The 21767-nt window shown below is 61.1% G+C and overlaps 2 protein-coding genes across 2 annotated transcripts; both read right to left on the bottom strand.

Annotated features, from left to right (window-relative positions):
• Positions 1-1830: 1830 nt before the first annotated feature.
• Positions 1831-7827, bottom strand: LOC121094070 (cyclin-dependent kinase 9-like). Its single transcript, XM_040607229.1, has 7 exons — positions 7700-7827; positions 7127-7235; positions 6169-6259; positions 4106-4272; positions 3806-3977; positions 3581-3729; positions 1831-2380 (listed from the first exon to the last, which is right to left on the bottom strand). The coding sequence occupies exons 1-7, from the start codon at positions 7789-7791 to the stop codon at positions 2018-2020; spliced, it is 1143 nt and encodes a 380-aa protein (XP_040463163.1). The 5' UTR covers positions 7792-7827; the 3' UTR covers positions 1831-2017.
• Positions 7828-14282: 6455 nt separating this feature from the next.
• LOC121094069 (cyclin-dependent kinase 9-like) lies at positions 14283-20276 on the bottom strand. Its single transcript, XM_040607227.1, has 7 exons — positions 20150-20276; positions 19577-19685; positions 18619-18709; positions 16556-16722; positions 16256-16427; positions 16031-16179; positions 14283-14831 (listed from the first exon to the last, which is right to left on the bottom strand). Exons 1-7 carry the CDS (start codon positions 20239-20241, stop codon positions 14469-14471), a joined length of 1143 nt encoding a protein of 380 aa, XP_040463161.1. The 5' UTR covers positions 20242-20276; the 3' UTR covers positions 14283-14468.
• Between the last annotated feature and the right edge of the window lie 1491 nt (positions 20277-21767).

Here is a 21767-nt window from a genome sequence, read left to right as displayed (position 1 = left end):
CTTGGGGACCCACCCCAGCCCCATTAAGCTGGGTTTTAGCCCCCAAATCTCAGGCCGAGCCCGGAGGGGGCCTCCGTTACTCATTCAGCGAACGCTTTGGCCCCCCAAGGGCAGCCCATGCCGGGGGGAGGGGGGCACCCTGCAACCCCCCTGGGGTCCCCTGCTGCTGGGTGCACCGGGGGGGCGGAGAGAGTACCTACCCCCAAAGCCTCCCCCAGGGCTCCCCCTCAAATGGGGGGGTGGGGGGGGGGCAAAAGCGGGTGCCCCCAGGACAGGACCCAGCACTTGGGGTGACCCCCTGCACCTCTCCCGGGTCCCCCCAAGAAGGCAGTGGGCACCACTAGGAGCAGCAAAATGTTTATTAAGGGGGGTGAGGCAGTGTGGGGCTGCTGGCTCCCCACGGGGTGATGGGCAGAAACCACACACACTCCCAGCTCCCCACCCAAGTTACAAACTATTAATAATAATAATAATAATAATAATAATAATAATAATAATAATAATAATAATAATAATAATAATAATAATAAATCTCCCCTGTGTTAAATTAGTCCACACCTCGCTGTGGCTTGAGGCTCCCATCTACCGCCCCCTCAAAACTCCATCTACGCCCCTGGGCGCCTGGACCCTGGCACAGCCTGGGGCAGCCCCCCCAGAGGCCAGGGCCCCCCCAGCCAGTCCCACCAACGTGGGCTGGGGGCAGGGAGCAGCTCCCCCATGGCCAGTGTCCCCCCTGCGGGGGGCACAGCCAAAAGGCACTGGGGTGAAAAGGGATGAGCCGGGAAGGGTCTGGGGGTCCCACGTGCCCCCCCCCAGCCACCTCCGAGCACCATCTGGGGCAGAACCGGCGCTTCAAGTAAAAAGAGGTGCAAAGCCCTGCGCACCCCCGTTACTGGGAGAGCGCGGGGTCCAGCAGCCGAAGGACCCCCCCCACCAAGTGCAGGCTGCCGGTGACCAGGACGTGGATGGCGGCCGCCTCCCGCAGCAGCACAGCCCCTCTGCTGGCGGCGGGGTGGGGGTGAGCCCCCATGGCGGTGGGCGCTGCCAGCCAAGGGTCCCGGCCCTGTGCCACCCACCCCTCAGTGCCTGGGCCAGGCAGGGGAACACGAGGGCTGGGGAACTGAGGGGTCTCGCGGCTGGGGGGACCAGGAGCAGGGGTCCTCGGCCAGGGGCTGGCTGCAGGGGGGCTGGGAGCCAGGGGTCCTGCCCCTCCTTTTCCTCCAGTAGCCGGGTCCACCTCCGCTGGTTCTCCAGGCAGCGGGTCAGGGAGCTCTCCAGCGTCACCCTGAAGTTTTGCTGGTCTGGGAGAGACGGGGATGGGGGCCAGGGATTAGGGGGAGCCAGGGAGGGGCTGGGGATGAGGGGCGGGGCCAGGGAAGACCCCGGCTCCCCGGCACTCACCTGCATTGCTGGCCACGGGCACCTCCGTGAAGTTGGGGCAGAAGACAGCGTAGTCAAAGCGGCAGGGCTGTGGGGAGAGGAGGGGGGGTCAGCACTGGGGGAGCCCTCAGGACCCACCCATGGGATCGCCACCAGGACCAGTCCCACACTGGCAGGGTCACGGGGGGTTGGTCCAGGCAGGGGGTCATCTGATGGCCCCCCCTGCACCCAGAGCTGCAAGACCCTGGGGGGGGCACAGAGGTGGGATACACCCAGGGACAGCAGGGTGGACAGGCTGCACAGCACCAGCTCCTCCTCACGGCTCCCCTCACCTGCAGCCACTGAACGTGGCTGGTCCAGGCCACGGTTGAGGCCACGTGCTGAACCGGCGCCCGGCAGGTGCGGGAGCTCTGTAACAAAGCTGCAGGGAAACAGCTGCAGGCTTGCAGGTATCACCTTCTGTAGCGGCTCCGTGGTGGCTGAGCTGCCGCACGAGATCTCAGAGCCGAGTTAAAGCCAGCAGGCGCTTCGCCTTGAAGAAAGTCCTTTCCCAGACAGAAAGACCTTGCCAGGACATCCCCGCTGAATGCAGCCTGCGGAGTAGCCCAGCTGGGACCCCCGCTGGGGAAGCCCCCACTCAAAACACTCGGTCGAATCCAGCCTGGTTGGTGGCGGCCGGGTTCCTGCCCTGGAACGGCTGCTGGGGCATGTGCCCACCCCTCCTGTGCGGTGGGGCCAGGTACTCGAACATGGACTGGTTGAGGGTGGACAGCATGTTTTTGAGGTCCGAGGGCATGGGGTCGGACCAGAAGAAGTCGTGGTTCAGCGCATCATCGCTGTCGATCCGCTGGGCGGGATCCAGCACCAGCAGCTTGTCGATGAGGTCGAGTGCGTAGGGGTCTCCGACGTAGGCTTTCAGGCAATCCTTCACCTTGCGCTTCTGACCCTTGGGAAGATCCAGCTTCTGGTACAGCTCGTATTTACCCACATTTGGCCAAGCCTGGGAAGGGGCAGGAAAGCAGGGTTGGGAGGAAATAGTTACAGAGAGGACAAGCCATTCTTGATGCGAACACCCTCAGGCAAATTCGGGTGAGGTCTGCAGGGAGAACAATACTATTTTATAACCTCCAAACTGGCAGACCTTGTTCCCACAGCATGAAGGAGGCCCTAAAGGGTACGCTAAAGCCTGGAGACACGTGGGGCAAGTCGGGACGGAGGCCTGCTGGAATGGAAACAGCTTGCAGGATGCTCCAGGATTTCTGGTTCTCCCACAAAAGAGCTACAAGAGAGCGAGGCTCATGCCAGCTACAGCATCCAGAAAGGTAAAGCCACAAACCCGATTGCTAAGTAACAACCAGGATGTCTGTGGCTCCTTTTATCCTTAGGAAGCAAAGCCTGCTGCAGTCACCAGCACTTACCCCAACCCTGATCTGAGAGACCACACCAGGTATTTACATACAAGAGAAAACCCCTTCAATGTACGTACATAACGCATGCAGGACAGGCATCAGGCCTCTGCAGCTGCCTGCACAACACAACCCCCAGATCACAGCCCCGGCCAAGAGATCCCCCAGCTCAATCCCCCACAAGAGGGCAGGACAAGCCGCCATTAAAGAAGGAGCTGAGAAAGAGCTAAATGCTCCCACCAGAACGGAGCCGATGCCACGAGTGACAAGACAGAACTGAAGAGGCTTTTCGAGGTGACCAGTTCAAAGCACCAGAGGCAAACCTCTCAACACAAAACAAACAAAAAAACCCAAACCCCACCCTTCTTTAAGCAGAAATTCAAAGGGTGTTTCTCTGTGAGACAACCCCCAAACACAGGCTAGAACAGATTCCTACGTGCAATGTTCTGTTCTTTCACAGCTGGAGCAGCCAGCATCGTCTCTGTGCTCAAACACAAGGACACAAGCCACCCCTGCCGAAGGGGGTCTGGGAGGCAGGTTCACCCTTTTCTCCTCACGAGGTTAACATGAGCGATGGGACAGCTGTAGTCTACACAGAGTAGCAAGGCAAGCGCAGTGCCCCACCGTGCACGGGGCTGCCGGGAGGCAAGCAGAGTTTGCCAGAGCTTCCCCAGCCTCCCTGCCAGCAGCGGGCATGGGAAGAGGCCCAGGAACGGCCGATCCCAGAACCTGCCCACACCACCGCCTCTCGCCTCTCTCCGCTCTCTGCAGCTCGCTCACGCTCACGCCCTCACCTCCGGTGTGATGGATCCGCAGAGCTGGCTGATGAGGGTGAGCTGGTGCTGCTCTGTGTTCCCTTGCATGATGGGGCTGCGGGTCCACATCTCTGCCATGATGCACCCTGCACCCCAGAGGTCAATGGGAGGACCATAGTCCCGCTCCCCTAAACAGAGATGTCGCGTTAGTCACCCAGGGGAATGAGAAGGACAGAGAAGCCGGCAGAGCCCATCACCTCCTACCTAGGAGCAACTCTGGCGGCCGGTACCACAGAGTCACCACCCGGTTGGTGTAGCGGTTTGGCTGGCTGTTCTTAGCCAGGCTGAAAGCTCGAGCCAGCCCAAAGTCCGCAAGCTTCAGCACTCCGTCCCGCGTGATCAGGACATTTGCAGCTTTCAGGTCTCGATGCAAGATCTGTACCAGGACAGACGCCAAAAGGTTAAGCCGTTCAGGTACCCTCCAGCCTGTGCTAAGACACCCACTCCTTGGAAAGCCACAGAAAGCAGGGTGACCTCAGAGCACAGCACAGCTCTGGCCGGTACCTTGTTCCTGTGGATGTAGTAAAGGCCGTTCAACAGCATCTGCATCACTTTCTTGATCTCTGAGAGCGTGAACTTGACACGGGCATTGCTGAGAAGGCCAGCCAGGTCGTGCTCGCAGAAGTCAAACACAAGGTAGATGCTGCCCTTGCAGCGGTTGTATGGAGAGGCTATGGGAGAAGCAAGGAGGGACCCTTAACCCCAGCACAGCTCCTCCTGGCCTCCGGCCACCCTGCTGCTCATACATACAGCGCTCACTAGACAAAACCTCAGGGCACAGGCACACACAGAACCAGAAACAGCCTGCAGGCCCCAAGACCCACAACTAGCAACAGAAGAACAGAGGATGAGGGTCAGAGTCGTGAACGTGATCAGACAGGCAAGGCAAGGGCACAAAAATCTTTGAAAGCTTCATTTTGTATTGCTCTGTGCGCGTAACGGCTGTGGGGTTTCCTCCCTGCAAGCCACGGCTGGTAGGTGCACACACCACTAGCTGCCAGCCAAGCACTACCACCAATCGCGTCAGGGATAACGGAGACGCCCGCAAAGACACCCCCAGCGAAAATGCAGAAACGGAGAAAAATCTGTCTAACAGCGTATTAGAAAGCGGGGGTTTCTGCAGCCTCAAACATCATCTGTGAAAATGGGCTGCTCTGGATCAAAGCGATTTCAAACTCCAACTCCAACTGCAATTTAAAGTCACTAACAGGAAGCCCCAAATGAAGCAGTCTATTTCAATCCTGTTCCTAGAGCACACATGCAAAACAGTAAAAAGAAAGCTGATTTTCATCAGCTGTAATCGGCAAAACTTGCCGATCAGCAGCTCCTACTGGACAATGACAGCCAAGCTCAGCCCTCACAGAAACGCACCACTCTGCCAGCCAGCAGGGTGCCTGCTGTACCAGGTTTGCAATTCCTTACACACATATGGCCCCTACCACACCTTTCCCACCTAAAAAGAGAGGCGCTTAAAAGTTTGAGAACAGCACATGCAATATTTCTGCTTTACTGGAAACTGAGGTCAAAGTAGATCTGGGTGAAAACTGGAATTCAAACAAAACACAAACAACCGACACGGCTACAAAAATAGTTACCTTGGGTACACCAGCCATGCAACCATCACAACTTGTTTAATCGCACAGTGAATTCAAAATTAACTTGTCAGTGTTTCTACTCATACCTGTTCGGAGGACTATAATCTACGTGCTGTAGAGGACTAGAGCAACTTCAGGTTCCTGGTCCCGGGCCAAACACTTCTACCAGTTCAGTGAACTTTTAAAAACACACCAGCACCAGATACCTGCCACTTTCACTTTTATTTCACGGAAGCGACTGAATATAGAGAATGGCAGGCTTGAACATCAGCTGTCACTTTCAAAAGTATTTTTTACAATACAAATCCACAGAAGAGAATGACGTATAAAAGCTACCAAGTGCTTTAAAGCAGCTTGACTGGAAATGGAGCCAGGCCAAGCGCACTGAGCGTGCCAGTCACGCAGCAGGGGCACACCACGTGAGGTAGAAGCGAGGAGGTGGAAGAGCAGCTCAGGGCCACCCCGAGTGGAGTCCCAGCTCTCACAGCACGAGCAGTCGCTGCCATCCACAGAAAGCCAAGCAAGTCTCCAGCTGGAGCTGGAGCATCAGCACAGAGCTGCCACAAACCATCGCAAGCCAACTGAGAGGGACAGCTAGAGGTCCTGACAGGAGGGAACTGGCTGTGCACAGCTCCGGGCTCAAAACCCTCTGCTTCAAAGCCTCTCCAGTGTGGGTTTATCTCAAGCCTCTCAGGACTTTTCCAATAGGGGCAGCATTCATTGCCACAGCACACCCATATCCCAGCAGCACTGACCACAGCTTTTTCCAGCCAAGGTGCAGCAACACCCGAACTCTATAAGAAACTGTTTTCCAAGAGGAGTGCGCCATCACCCCTCGCATCACAGGCGGGGACAGAGGCCTATGCTCAGCTAGAGGACCCCATGCCCAGCACAAAACACCAGCCCGCTCAGCAGAGAAGGAGGGCTGAAAAAAAGCTGGCAGCCAGCCCGAGAGAGAGCCCCGCAAGCTACCTTTGGTCCTGCAGATTTCGATGAGGTTCACCACGTTCTCATGTTTGAGCAGCTGGAGGATTTTAATCTCTCGCAAGGCTGTGATGGGGAACTGGAAAGGCGAAAGAAAGGACGGGGATTAGGGGTGCGTGAGACCAGGCCAGCCCTGCCTAGAGAACAGGAGACACGTGACCGTGGCAGCTCGGCAGGGGACCTGCTTGAGCAGCACTGTCACAGGTCACTGAAGGCCGATCAGAGCTTTAAAATAAAACACCCACACCGGTACTGTGCACATTTATTTACCACCAGGGCACCACTGCGGAGGGACGTTCCTTCACAGGAGAGTGGTTGTGTGGTGCTGAGGCAGGCATGCAGGCACCCCTCCCTCCTCTCCTCATCTTCCACATTTGTAACGGCACACGGTACGGCCTGGCCCAAGCTGCAGAGCAGCCTCCCCAGCTACTGCCTGCGCTGTTTAAGCTGTTACCTCTCTCCCCAGCTTCTCCCATCTCTTGCACACCCCTGAGCACGTGCCCCTCACACACCACCCGGCTCCTCCACAAACAACAGCCAGCGGGGAGCCCTGCGCCTGGGGGGGGATGACAGGCTTTTGCACGGGAGGAGGAACGTGTGGGCCACCTCCCAGCAGCTGTCCCATGCAGCCCAGTGACCTCACAGGGACTGCACCACACTGCTGCCTTTGCAGCCAGAAAGGTGACAACAAGCCGTAGGCCCTGGCAAAGCCACAAGGCCCAACGTTATCACAGTATCAGCAGGAGAGGAAAAAGGCCACAGGGCTGGGGTCCTGTCCACACCCTTACAGGTTCAGGATACAGCGTATTAGAGCTGCAAATATTGTGAAACACATTTACTCTGTGAAAGCACATCTATGCCGTCCCAAACATTAGCCTTCGACGACAAAGGGCCACCCCGCACCCCGGCCTTCCCAAACACAGCCCAGCCACGTTCCGGCACTTACCCCCTTCTTCTGCCATGCTGCTGCAGTTACCCCCTCCTCATTTTCCATCAACACTTTCTTCAGTGCTACTCTCTTGCCTGTCTGCCGGTGTCTGGCTTTGAAAACTTCCCTGTAAAACCAGAATGAAACCACTGAGCAGCGCAAGGCAGAAGGGACGCAGCCAGGTGCTCCTGACCGGGAACACCAGCAAACAAGACACAAAGACGAGACAACCGCTCTGTGCTGACCCGCCATCCGACCCAGCCACATCCCGCTCGGACCAAAGGCCCTCAGCAGCGGCCGAGCCGAGCCAGCCCAGGAGCCCCCCAAGGATTCGGGCCGAAACTGCACGTTTTGGGCAAAGGTGCAGGGCCCCGCCCCGCCCGTCTCCAGAGGGAACTCTGCTCTGCCAGAGCGGGGCGCCGGGCCGGCGAAAGGAGGGCTGAGGGGCCAGGCCGGCCCCCGCGGCCGGAGCGCTGGCCGAGGAAGGGAGACCCAAGCGGGCGGCGCCCGGGCCTGGGGCGGGCGGGCCGCGGGGCCCAGGGGGCCGGCCCCGAGCAGCAGGCCCGACGGCGGGGCGGGCCGGGCACTCACCCGAAGGTTCCCTGCCCGATCTTGGCGAGCTTCTCGTACTTAGAGACCTCATCGCAGAAGGGACACTCCGCCATGTCGTACCGCTTGGCCATGGCTGCCGCGGCCGTCGCTACAGCACCGCGTTCTGCCCCTCCCGCGCGCGTCACAGCCCCTTCCGCAGCAACGCGGCTCCCTCGGGGCTCCTGGGCGGGCGGAGCTTGCCCCCGCCAGCCCCGCCCCCGCCAGCCCCGCCCCCCGCCAGCCCCGCCCCCGCCAGCCCCGCCCCGCAGCCAGCCCCGCCCCCGCCAGCCCCGCCCCCGCCAGCCCCGCCCCCGCCAGCCCCGCCCCGCAGCCAGCCCCGCCCCCGCCAGCCCCGCCCCCGCCAGCCCCGCCCCCGCCAGCCCCGCCCCGCAGCCAGCTCCGCCCCCGCCAGCCCCGCCCCCGCCAGCCCCGCCCCCGCCAGCCCCGCCCCGCCGCCAGCCCCGCCCCCCGCCGCACCGCCCGGGGCACCCACCGCCCCTGGTGCTGGTGGCCCTAAAGCACGTCACCGTGGCACCGTGGCTCCTGCGTGCTGAAACCCGCCAGGGATTCCACAGCCTTTCTGCTCCCTGGCTCCTGCACCCAGGGGCTGTGGCGAGGGGACCCCACAGCCAGGGCAGGACACGGGGCCCGGGGGGCACAGACGTGCCCGGTGGGGGCTGCCGTCCCCCCCGGCGATGCCTGCGGCAGGGTGCAACGCGAGCATCTTGGCGTGGGGGTGTCTGAAACTGGTCCCCAAGGCGGGGGGCACGGGGGGGCCAAGGCCAGAGCAGCAGCGGAGGTGGCTGCTGGCATCCCGGCCACGGCAGCCACCAGGTGCTGCCTGGGAATGGGGGACAGCACAGACACTGCAGCCTGCCAGGCCCAGGCCACCTGGGCCTGCGTGAAGACACTCCTGCCTCCAGGGCACCCCAAGGTCCCCCAGCATGAGGCAACAGCCAGCGGCAGGGGGCTCCTGCTGCCAGTCATGCCGTCCGGCTGTCACCCCACCCACGGGGCCGTGAGGGCAGCGGCTGAGCCCCAGATGTGCCTGGTGCTCCCTTGCCTGCAGGGCTGGCGCCGTCCTCTAAGGCTGGCACCCTGCTCGAGAGATGGCACCCTCACCCACAGGGCTGGCACCCACGTTCAGGGCTGGCACCCTGCTCTAGGGCTGGCACCCAGGGGGGTTTGGGTGTCAACATCTGCTGGGCATCCCCAACCAGCACTGGGGCACATGGCCCAGGGGGGGTCCTCGAGGGAGGGAGCACCCCCCGCCAGCCCCACCTTGGTCTCCTCCAGGCGGCTGTAAACGAGCCAGAAGTACTTGCTGAACTGCTCCTTGCTGATGGGCTGCCCATCGATGCGGATCCGCTCACGCACCTGCACCAGGTGAGGGGAGCTGGGGGGGCAGAGCAGGAGAGGGCGGCACAGTCGGGCACAGTGCCACCAGCCCCCCCAAACCCTCCTGACCCCCCCCCACTCACCTGTAAAAGCCCGTCTTCAGCCCGTAGTTGCGGAGGATGCACTCAGCGAAGGCGCACACTGAGCCCTGGGGAGACAGCAGCGTTAACCCCCCCGTGCTGGGGCAAACGGAGCCAGAGAGGCTGGAGGCCCCCCCTTGCCCCCCCAGCACTGCCCATCTGCCTCACCTTGCCCTTCGTCCCCGTGACATGGATGACGTTCAGTCGATCCAGGTCCTCGACCTGCCAGAGGTCAACCACCCGAGAAGACCCCCAGGAGGCAGCCAGCACTGAGCATGGCGGCACCGCTGCTGGGACGGGTTGGGGTGGGGTGGGGGGGGTGATGGGGGGACCCCCTCCTCACCTTCATCCCGGTCCGCTCCAAAAAGCCCTGCATGGCTTCCAGCTGGGCCTGGGGGTCGCTGCGCTCCCGCTTCACCTGCTCCAGGTCGCTGGCATTGGTCTGCAGGGTGTTGAGGGTCCGGATGGTGTCCTGGAAAGATCCCTGGGGGCGGTCAGGATGGCGCCCATCACCGCAGCCTCGGGGCTGGGCCCACCGCCACAGCCCCAGGGGCCAGCCCAGCCCAGCCCGATCCACCCCATCGGGTTTGGCTCCCGCAGCCGTGCCCGCTGGCTGCCGCCGTGGCCCCGCGGTGACACGCTGGCAGTGCCAGCACCTGTTTGGGGGACGCCGCGCGGACGGGCTCCTTCTGGGCAAGGGGAGCCACCCCTCCACCGGTGCCCCTTGGCCCCGCGGGGGGGCACAGGGCAGCCCAGCACCCGGCACCCACCCCTGCCCGGCGGGACAAGGCCACCCATGGGTGCGAGCGGGCGGCGCTCCAGTGCCACCATGCCTGCCCGCCGGCTCGAACCGGGGCCGCAACCGCAGCCGCGGAGCTTGTTTCAAAGAACGTCTTCAGAATTTCTTAGTGATTAAGTATTCTTTATTGTCGGCGCCGGGCGTACGGGGGATCCTTCCACCAATCGTACACACCCAGAGGGGCAGATTATCTTATATTTATATAATGAAACAATGAATATTCCATTAAAGCCTATACATATTCATTACCTGAACCCGCCTACCCTCACTTCGTACGCTAATTAGCTTATCAGTCTTTCACGCTTGCGCAGATTCTTCCAAAAATTGTGGGCCGGGGTCTTTAGAATGTGGGCAGTGGTCTATGGGAGGAAGGCTGTAGGTCTTCCTCATGGTGTACTTTTCACCTTTTGCTCATTTGCAGTGTTCTTATCAGTCTGAGGTAATTTATGCCCTTGCTGGCCATCTGCTTTTCTTGCTTAATTATTTCTTTTACCCTTATCTGTCCTCTCCTGCTGAAGTGTTCCGCTAAAGTTTTAACACAGAAGGTCAGCAGATAGGCTGATGTCTAACAAAGGGTAACAGAACAGACACCACAGGTAGATGAGGAACATGTGGCGGTACATGATATCTACAATTGTTACAGTGGCTAACAAACATAATGTTTATTCTTTAATTCTATTCTAAAGTTCGTTCACACTACATCACTTTGAAGCATATGCTTTAGTTATTCTAGAAGCAGTAGGTTTCCCTCCAGGTCTTGGCCCTTCTCTTTGCTTTCACTGCTGTTTCAAAAGTGACGAGTTGGCAGACTTGTAGAAATCTTTCCCAGGGTTTTTTACAATACCCCTTGTAGTTTTACTCAAAGACATCCAGCTGTCCCGTTATCTCCTTGGTAGGGCAACTTGCTTTGCAGATAAGGAGGACAGCTCCCCTTGCAGAGATTTGCAACTTTCTTGTCCGAACAGTCTATATGATCTTTCAGACATTTTAACCCCTTTGGCGCTATACAATTACAAGCCTGTTTATGCATTACAATGAATATTGGTTTATGAATACAAACTTGACCATATTATTTACAGCTTATTCACATCAAGCTGCACCTGCACGGTGCATCTGGCACAGCCGCTGCGCGGCACGGCCGCTGCCGGGGGCCACCGAGCCCCCCGGGCCCGCACGCTTGGCCCTGCCGCAGCGGGACCTGGCGTGGGACAAGCCAGTGGCCCCGGTGCGGGGACCCCCCGAGCAGCCGGACCCCATGCAGGCAGCAGAGCGGCACCGGCGGCGCATCCTGCCCTGGTGAGCGTGGGGCAGCTCCGGGGCTTCCGCACCGCCCCCGGCCCCGGGACCGCCGGCGCCCCCGCGGCGCCCGGCAGCCGCACGGGCTCGGGATGCCCGAGGCCCCGCCCGGGACGCGGCGCGGCTGCTGGCCGCGCTCCCGGGGCTGCCGCGGCGGACGGCGCTTCGCAGGGCGACCTTCGGGCACCGGCCGCCCCCGGCAGAAGGCACGGCGAGCGGCGGCGCCGGGACCCCTCCCGCCCACCCGGGAGCCCGCAGGCCGGTGCCTCGGGAAGGGGCCGCCGCTGCCCTCCCGCGCCCGGTACGGCGGGACACCCCCCGCGCGACCCCAACCCCCCGGCGCCAGCTCCCGCTCCCCGCCTGCCGCTAATCCGTGGAACCTTTTGACTCAACAGCGGTTGGGAAGGGAGGAACGGCGGCAGGTCCAGGCTGCCGAGGGCAAGCCCTGGAGGGCACAGTCCCTCACACCAGCCCTTTGCAGCCTCCTGCCCCCTCCCCAGGCTGCAGCAGGGTCCCCAGGACAGCATCGTTGCCTGCTTTGCCTGCTGAATGCAGCCACCACGGGGGATGGAGCATCTCCCCCCAGGGAAGGAGCGGAATCTAGGGGTCAGGCTCCTGCTGAGGGACTCTGCGGGGTCCCAGGAGCACCCCAAGAGTGGTGGGTACAAGGCAGGAGAACAGCACGGTGCTCTACACCTCCCCTTGCCAACAACTCCTAGAGGAGCAGAGGGAAGCAGTAGGGCGTGCAGAGGGTGAGGTGCTGGGCAAAGGGCTCAGCTCTGGGGCACGTCCCCAGTGTGTCAATACGGGGCTGCAGCCCCCAGTGCTCTGGGGAACCAGCTGCTGTGCGAGGCCAGCCACCAGCACCAGCCTGCTCCTCCGGCAGTGCCGGAGCGCTGGCAGCAGCAGCTCAAGCCCGTGCCCGTCCTCCGACACGGCAGCAGCATCCTGCCCACCGCCGGCCGCCCCCGAGCTCGGGTCCCCTCGGTGCTTCTCCCTCCGGCGCCGCGACACGAGCCAGGTCCCACCTCCAAACTGCAGCCAGTTTCCAGCACGGTGCCGGCCTCGGAGAGCAGCAGCACCAACCGCAGCATCGGCAGCACCCAGAGCACCCCCTGCTCCACCAGCAGCATGGCCTGACCCCCCCAGCCCACCCGGTCCCCAACTGTCAGACTTGGGGACCCACCCCAGCCCCATTAAGCTGGGTTTTAGCCCCAAATCTCAGGCCGAGCCCGGAGGGGGCCTCCGTTACTCATTCAGCGAACGCTTTGGCCCCCCAAGGGCAGCCCATGCCGGGGGAGGGGGGCACCCTGCAACCCCCCTGGGGTCCCCTGCTGCTGGGTGCACCGGGGGGGCGGAGAGAGTACCTACCCCCAAAGCCTCCCCCAGGGCTCCCCCTCAAATGGGGGGGTGGGGGGGGGGGCAAAAGCGGGTGCCCCCAGGACAGGACCCAGCACTTGGGGTGACCCCCTGCACCTCTCCCGGGTCCCCCCAAGAAGGCAGTGGGCACCACTAGGAGCAGCAAAATGTTTATTAAGGGGGGTGAGGCAGTGTGGGGCTGCTGGCTCCCCACGGGGTGATGGGCAGAAACCACACACACTCCCAGCTCCCCACCCAAGTTACAAACTATTAATAATAATAATAATAATAATAATAATAATAATAATAATAATAATAATAATAATAATAATAATAATAATAATAATAAATCTCCCCTGTGTTAAATTAGTCCACACCTCACTGTGGCTTGAGGCTCCCATCTACCGCCCCCTCAAACTCCATCTACGCCCCTGGGCGCCTGGACCCTGGCACAGCCTGGGGCAGCCCCCCCAGAGGCCAGGGCCCCCCCAGCCAGTCCCACCAACGTGGGCTGGGGGCAGGGAGCAGCTCCCCCATGGCCAGTGTCCCCCCCTGCGGGGGGCACAGCCAAAAGGCACTGGGGTGAAAAGGGATGAGCCGGGAAGGGTCTGGGGGTCCCACGTGCCCCCCCCAGCCACCTCCGAGCACCATCTGGGGCAGAACCGGCGCTTCAAGTAAAAAGAGGTGCAAAGCCCTGCGCACCCCCGTTACTGGGAGAGCGCGGGGTCCAGCAGCCGAAGGACCCCCCCCCACCAAGTGCAGGCTGCCGGTGACCAGGACGTGGATGGCGGCCGCCTCCCGCAGCAGCACAGCCCCTCTGCTGGCGGCGGGGTGGGGGTGAGCCCCCATGGCGGTGGGCGCTGCCAGCCAAGGGTCCCGGCCCTGTGCCACCCACCCCTCAGTGCCTGGGCCAGGCAGGGGAACACGAGGGCTGGGGAACTGAGGGGTCTCGCGGCTGGGGGGACCAGGAGCAGGGGTCCTCGGCCAGGGGCTGGCTGCAGGGGGGCTGGGAGCCAGGGGTCCTGCCCCTCCTTTTCCTCCAGTAGCCGGGTCCACCTCCGCTGGTTCTCCAGGCAGCGGGTCAGGGAGCTCTCCAGCGTCACCCTGAAGTTTTGCTGGTCTGGGAGAGACGGGGATGGGGGCCAGGGATTAGGGGGAGCCAGGGAGGGGCTGGGGATGAGGGGCGGGGCCAGGGAAGACCCCGGCTCCCCGGCACTCACCTGCATTGCTGGCCACGGGCACCTCCGTGAAGTTGGGGCAGAAGACAGCGTAGTCAAAGCGGCAGGGCTGTGGGGAGAGGAGGGGGGGTCAGCACTGGGGGAGCCCTCAGGACCCACCCATGGGATCGCCACCAGGACCAGTCCCACACTGGCAGGGTCACGGGGGGTTGGTCCAGGCAGGGGGTCATCTGATGGCCCCCCCCTGCACCCAGAGCTGCAAGACCCTCGGGGGGGGCACAGAGGTGGGATACACCCAGGGACAGCAGGGTGGACAGGCTGCACAGCATCAGCTCCTCCTCACGGCTCCCCTCACCTGCAGCCACTGAACGTGGCCGGTCCAGGCCACGGTTGAGGCCACGTGCTGAACCGGCGCCCGGCAGGTGCGGGAGCTCTGTAACAAAGCTGCAGGGAAACAGCTGCAGGCTTGCAGGTATCACCTTCTGTAGCGGCTCCGTGGTGGCTGAGCTGCCGCACGAGATCTCAGAGCCGAGTTAAAGCCAGCAGGCGCTTCGCCTTGAAGAAAGTCCTTTCCCAGACAGAAAGACCTTGCCAGGACATCCCCGCTGAATGCAGCCTGCGGAGTAGCCCAGCTGGGACCCCGCTGGGGAAGCCCCCACTCAAAACACTCGGTCGAATCCAGCCTGGTTGGTGGCGGCCGGGTTCCTGCCCTGGAACGGCTGCTGGGGCATGTGCCCACCCCTCCTGTGCGGTGGGGCCAGGTACTCGAACATGGACTGGTTGAGGGTGGACAGCATGTTTTTGAGGTCCGAGGGCATGGGGTCGGACCAGAAGAAGTCGTGGTTCAGCGCATCATCGCTGTCGATCCGCTGGGCGGGATCCAGCACCAGCAGCTTGTCGATGAGGTCGAGTGCGTAGGGGTCTCCGACGTAGGCTTTCAGGCAATCCTTCACCTTGCGCTTCTGACCCTTGGGAAGATCCAGCTTCTGGTACAGCTCGTATTTACCCACATTTGGCCAAGCCTGGGAAGGGGCAGGAAAGCAGGGTTGGGAGGAAATAGTTACAGAGAGGACAAGCCATTCTTGATGCGAACACCCTCAGGCAAATTCGGGTGAGGTCTGCAGGGAGAACAATACTATTTTATAACCTCCAAACTGGCAGACCTTGTTCCCACAGCATGAAGGAGGCCCTAAAGGGTACGCTAAAGCCTGGAGACACGTGGGCAAGTCAGGACGGAGGCCTGCTGGAATGGAAACAGCTTGCAGGATGCTCCAGGATTTCTGGTTCTCCCACAAAAGAGCTACAAGAGAGCGAGGCTCATGCCAGCTACAGCATCCAGAAAGGTAAAGCCACAAACCCGATTGCTAAGTAACAACCAGGATGTCTGTGGCTCCTTTTATCCTTAGGAAGCAAAGCCTGCTGCAGTCACCAGCACTTACCTCAACCCTGATCTGAGAGACCACACCAGGTATTTACATACAAGAGAAAACCCCTTCAATGTACGTACATAACGCATGCAGGACAGGCATCAGGCCTCTGCAGCTGCCTGCACAACACAACCCCCAGATCACAGCCCCGGCCAAGAGATCCCCCAGCTCAATCCCCCACAAGAGGGCAGGACAAGCCGCCATTAAAGAAGGAGCTGAGAAAGAGCTAAATGCTCCCACCAGAACGGAGCCGATGCCGCGAGTGACAAGACAGAACCGAAGAGGCTTTTCGAGGTGACCAGTTCAAAGCACCAGAGGCAAACCTCTCAACACAAAACAAACAAAAAAACCCAAACCCCACCCTTCTTTAAGCAGAAATTCAAAGGGTGTTTCTCTGTGAGACAACCCCCAAACACAGGCTAGAACAGATTCCTACGTGCAATGTTCTGTTCTTTCACAGCTGGAGCAGCCAGCATCGTCCCTGTGCTCAAACACAAGGACACAAGCCACCCCTGCCGAAGGGGGTCTGGGAGGCAGGTTCACCCTTTTCTCCCCACGAGGTTAACATGAGCGATGGGACAGCTGTAGTCTACACAGAGTAGCAAGGCAAGCGCAGTGCCCCACCGTGCACGGGGCTGCCGGGAGGCAAGCAGAGTTTGCCAGAGCTTCCCCAGCCTCCCTGCCAGCAGCGGGCATGGGAAGAGGCCCAGGAACGGCCGATCCCAGAACCTGCCCACACCACCGCCTCTCGCCTCCCTCCGCTCTCTGCAGCTCGCTCACGCTCACGCCCTCACCTCCGGTGTGATGGATCCGCAGAGCTGGCTGATGAGGGTGAGCTGGTGCTGCTCTGTGTTCCCTTGCATGATGGGGCTGCGGGTCCACATCTCTGCCATGATGCACCCTGCACCCCAGAGGTCAATGGGGGGACCATAGTCCCGCTCCCCTAAACAGAGATGTCGCGTTAGTCACCCAGGGGAATGAGAAGGACAGAGAAGCCGGCAGAGCCCATCACCTCCTACCTAGGAGCAACTCTGGCGGCCGGTACCACAGAGTCACCACCCGGTTGGTGTAGCGGTTTGGCTGGCTGTTCTTAGCCAGGCTGAAAGCTCGAGCCAGCCCAAAGTCCGCAAGCTTCAGCACTCCGTCCCGCGTGATCAGGACATTTGCAGCTTTCAGGTCTCGATGCAAGATCTGTACCAGGACAGACGCCAAAAGGTTAAGCCGTTCAGGTACCCTCCAGCCTGTGCTAAGACACCCACTCCTTGGAAAGCCACAGAAAGCAGGGTGACCTCAGAGCACAGCACAGCTCTGGCCGGTACCTTGTTCCTGTGGATGTAGTAAAGGCCGTTCAACAGCATCTGCATCACTTTCTTGATCTCTGAGAGCGTGAACTTGACACGGGCATTGCTGAGAAGGCCAGCCAGGTCGTGCTCGCAGAAGTCAAACACAAGGTAGATGCTGCCCTTGCAGCGGTTGTATGGAGAGGCTATGGGAGAAGCAAGGAGGGACCCTTAACCCCAGCACAGCTCCTCCTGGCCTCCGGCCACCCTGCTGCTCATACATACAGCGCTCACTAGACAAAACCTCAGGGCACAGGCACACACAGAACCAGAAACAGCCTGCAGGCCCCAAGACCCACAACTAGCAACAGAAGAACAGAGGATGAGGGTCAGAGTCGTGAACGTGATCAGACAGGCAAGGCAAGGGCACAAAAATCTTTGAAAGCTTCATTTTGTATTGCTCTGTGCGCGTAACGGCTGTGGGGTTTCCTCCCTGCAAGCCACGGCTGGTAGGTGCACACACCACTAGCTGCCAGCCAAGCACTACCACCAATCGCGTCAGGGATAACGGAGACGCCCGCAAAGACACCCCCAGCGAAAATGCAGAAACGGAGAAAAATCTGTCTAACAGCGTATTAGAAAGCGGGGGTTTCTGCAGCCTCAAACATCATCTGTGAAAATGGGCTGCTCTGGATCAAAGCGATTTCAAACTCCAACTCCAACTGCAATTTAAAGTCACTAACAGGAAGCCCCAAATGAAGCAGTCTATTTCAATCCTGTTCCTAGAGCACACATGCAAAACAGTAAAAAGAAAGCTGATTTTCATCAGCTGTAATCGGCAAAACTTGCCGATCAGCAGCTCCTACTGGACAATGACAGCCAAGCTCAGCCCTCACAGAAACGCACCACTCTGCCAGCCAGCAGGGTGCCTGCTGTACCAGGTTTGCAATTCCTTACACACATATGGCCCCTACCACACCTTTCCCACCTAAAAAGAGAGGCGCTTAAAAGTTTGAGAACAGCACATGCAATATTTCTGCTTTACTGGAAACTGAGGTCAAAGTAGATCTGGGTGAAAACTGGAATTCAAACAAAACACAAACAACCGACACGGCTACAAAAATAGTTACCTTGGGTACACCAGCCATGCAACCATCACAACTTGTTTAATCGCACAGTGAATTCAAAATTAACTTGTCAGTGTTTCTACTCATACCTGTTCGGAGGACTATAATCTACGTGCTGTAGAGGACTAGAGCAACTTCAGGTTCCTGGTCCCGGGCCAAACACTTCTACCAGTTCAGTGAACTTTTAAAAACACACCAGCACCAGATACCTGCCACTTTCACTTTTATTTCACGGAAGCGACTGAATATAGAGAATGGCAGGCTTGAACATCAGCTGTCACTTTCAAAAGTATTTTTTACAATACAAATCCACAGAAGAGAACGACGTATAAAAGCTACCAAGTGCTTTAAAGCAACTTGACTGGAAACGGAGCCAGGCCAAGCGCACTGAGCGTGCCAGTCACGCAGCAGGGGCACACCACGTGAGGTAGAAGCGAGGAGGTGGAAGAGCAGCTCAGGGCCACCCCGAGTGGAGTCCCAGCTCTCACAGCACGAGCAGTCGCTGCCATCCACAGAAAGCCAAGCAAGTCTCCAGCTGGAGCTGGAGCATCAGCACAGAGCTGCCACAAACCATCGCAAGCCAACTGAGAGGGACAGCTAGAGGTCCTGACAGGAGGGAACTGGCTGTGCACAGCTCCGGGCTCAAAACCCTCTGCTTCAAAGCCTCTCCAGTGTGGGTTTATCTCAAGCCTCTCAGGACTTTTCCAATAGGGGCAGCATTCATTGCCACAGCACACCCATATCCCAGCAGCACTGACCACAGCTTTTTCCAGCCAAGGTGCAGCAACACCCGAACTCTATAAGAAACTGTTTTCCAAGAGGAGTGCGCCATCACCCCTCGCATCACAGGCGGGGACAGAGGCCTATGCTCAGCTAGAGGACCCCATGCCCAGCACAAAACACCAGCCCGCTCAGCAGAGAAGGAGGGCTGAAAAAAAGCTGGCAGCCAGCCCGAGAGAGAGCCCCGCAAGCTACCTTTGGTCCTGCAGATTTCGATGAGGTTCACCACGTTCTCATGTTTGAGCAGCTGGAGGATTTTAATCTCTCGCAAGGCTGTGATGGGGAACTGGAAAGGCGAAAGAAAGGACGGGGATTAGGGGTGCGTGAGACCAGGCCAGCCCTGCCTAGAGAACAGGAGACACGTGACCGTGGCAGCTCGGCAGGGGACCTGCTTGAGCAGCACTGTCACAGGTCACTGAAGGCCGATCAGAGCTTTAAAATAAAACACCCACACCGGTACTGTGCACATTTATTTACCACCAGGGCACCACTGTGGAGGGACGTTCCTTCACAGGAGAGTGGTTGTGTGGTGCTGAGGCAGGCATGCAGGCACCCCTCCCTCCTCTCCTCATCTTCCACATTTGTAACGGCACACGGTACGGCCTGGCCCAAGCTGCAGAGCAGCCTCCCCAGCTACTGCCTGCGCTGTTTAAGCTGTTACCTCTCTCCCCAGCTTCTCCCATCTCTTGCACACCCCTGAGCACGTGCCCCTCACACACCACCCGGCTCCTCCACAAACAACAGCCAGCGGGGAGCCCTGCGCCTGGGGGGGGATGACAGGCTTTTGCACGGGAGGAGGAACGTGTGGGCCACCTCCCAGCAGCTGTCCCATGCAGCCCAGTGACCTCACAGGGACTGCACCACACTGCTGCCTTTGCAGCCAGAAAGGTGACAACAAGCCGTAGGCCCTGGCAAAGCCACAAGGCCCAACGTTATCACAGTATCAGCAGGAGAGGAAAAAGGCCACAGGGCTGGGGTCCTGTCCACACCCTTACAGGTTCAGGATACAGCGTATTAGAGCTGCAAATATTGTGAAACACATTTACTCTGCGAAAGCACATCTATGCCGTCCCAAACATCAGCCTTCGACGACAAAGGGCCACCCCGCACCCCGGCCTTCCCAAACACAGCCCAGCCACGTTCCGGCACTTACCCCCTTCTTCTGCCATGCTGCTGCAGTTACCCCCTCCTCATTTTCCATCAACACTTTCTTCAGTGCTACTCTCTTGCCTGTCTGCCGGTGTCTGGCTTTGAAAACTTCCCTGTAAAACCAGAATGAAACCACTGAGCAGCGCAAGGCAGAAGGGACGCAGCCAGGTGCTCCTGACCGGGAACACCAGCAAACAAGACACAAAGACGAGACAACCGCTCTGTGCTGACCCGCCATCCGACCCAGCCACATCCCGCTCGGACCAAAGGCCCTCAGCAGCGGCCGAGCCGAGCCAGCCCAGGAGCCCCCCAAGGATTCGGGCCGAAACTGCACGTTTTGGGCAAAGGTGCAGGGCCCCGCCCCGCCCGTCTCCAGAGGGAACTCTGCTCTGCCAGAGCGGGGCGCCGGGCCGGCGAAAGGAGGGCTGAGGGGCCAGGCCGGCCCCCGCGGCCGGAGCGCTGGCCGAGGAAGGGAGACCCAAGCGGGCGGCGCCCGGGCCTGGGGCGGGCGGGCCGCGGGGCCCAGGGGGCCGGCCCCGAGCAGCAGGCCCGACGGCGGGGCGGGCCGGGCACTCACCCGAAGGTTCCCTGCCCGATCTTGGCGAGCTTCTCGTACTTAGAGACCTCATCGCAGAAGGGACACTCCGCCATGTCGTACCGCTTGGCCATGGCTGCCGCGGCCGTCGCTACAGCACCGCGTTCTGCCCCTCCCGCGCGCGTCACAGCCCCTTCCGCAGCAACGCGGCTCCCTCGGGGCTCCTGGGCGGGCGGAGCTTGCCACCGCCAGCCCCGCCCCCGCCAGCCCCGCCCCCGCCAGCCCCGCCCCCGCCAGCCCCGCCCCCGCCAGCCCCGCCCCCGCCAGCCCCGCCTCGCAGCCAGCCCCGCCCCCGCCAGCCCCGCCCCCGCCAGCCCCGCCCCCGCCAGCCCCGCCCCGCAGCCAGCCCCGCCCCCGCCAGCCCCGCCCCCGCCAGCCCCGCCCCCGCCAGCCCCGCCCCGCCGCCAGCCCCGCCCCCCGCCGCACCGCCCGGGGCACCCACCGCCCCTGGTGCTGGTGGCCCTAAAGCACGTCACCGTGGCACCGTGGCTCCTGCGTGCTGAAACCCGCCAGGGATTCCACAGCCTTTCTGCTCCCTGGCTCCTGCACCCAGGGGCTGTGGCGAGGGGACCCCACAGCCAGGGCAGGACACGGGGCCCGGGGGGCACAGACGTGCCCGGTGGGGGCTGCCGTCCCCCCGGCGATGCCTGCGGCAGGGTGCAACGCGAGCATCTTGGCGTGGGGGTGTCTGAAACTGGTCCCCAAGGCGGGGGGCACGGGGGGGCCAAGGCCAGAGCAGCAGCGGAGGTGGCTGCTGGCATCCCGGCCACGGCAGCCACCAGGTGCTGCCTGGGAATGGGGGACAGCACAGACACTGCAGCCTGCCAGGCCCAGGCCACCTGGGCCTGCGTGAAGACACTCCTGCCTCCAGGGCACCCCAAGGTCCCCCAGCATGAGGCAACAGCCAGCGGCAGGGGGCTCCTGCTGCCAGTCATGCCGTCCGGCTGTCACCCCACCCACGGGGCCGTGAGGGCAGCGGCTGAGCCCCAGATGTGCCTGGTGCTCCCTTGCCTGCAGGGCTGGCGCCGTCCTCTAAGGCTGGCACCCTGCTCGAGAGATGGCACCCTCACCCACAGGGCTGGCACCCACGTTCAGGGCTGGCACCCTGCTCTAGGGCTGGCACCCAGGGGGGGTTGGGTGTCAACATCTGCTGGGCATCCCCAACCAGCACTGGGGCACATGGCCCAGGGGGGGTCCTCGAGGGAGGGAGCACCCCCCGCCAGCCCCACCTTGGTCTCCTCCAGGCGGCTGTAAACGAGCCAGAAGTACTTGCTGAACTGCTCCTTGCTGATGGGCTGCCCATCGATGCGGATCCGCTCACGCACCTGCACCAGGTGAGGGGAGCTGGGGGGGCAGAGCAGGAGAGGGCGGCACAGTCGGGCACAGTGCCACCAGCCCCCCCAAACCCTCCTGACCCCCCCCCACTCACCTGTAAAAGCCCGACTTCAGCCCGTAGTTGCGGAGGATGCACTCAGCGAAGGCGCACACTGAGCCCTGGGGAGACAGCAGCGTTAACCCCCCCGTGCTGGGGCAAACGGAGCCAGAGAGGCTGGAGGCCCCCCCTTGCCCCCCAGCACTGCCCATCTGCCTCACCTTGCCC

This window comes from Falco naumanni, chromosome 9 (assembly GCF_017639655.2).
Source record: "Falco naumanni isolate bFalNau1 chromosome 9, bFalNau1.pat, whole genome shotgun sequence".
Lineage (NCBI taxonomy): Eukaryota > Metazoa > Chordata > Aves > Falconiformes > Falconidae > Falco > Falco naumanni.
The sequence above is the reverse complement of the archived record's forward strand: the minus strand, read 5'-3'. Positions and strand labels throughout refer to the sequence as shown.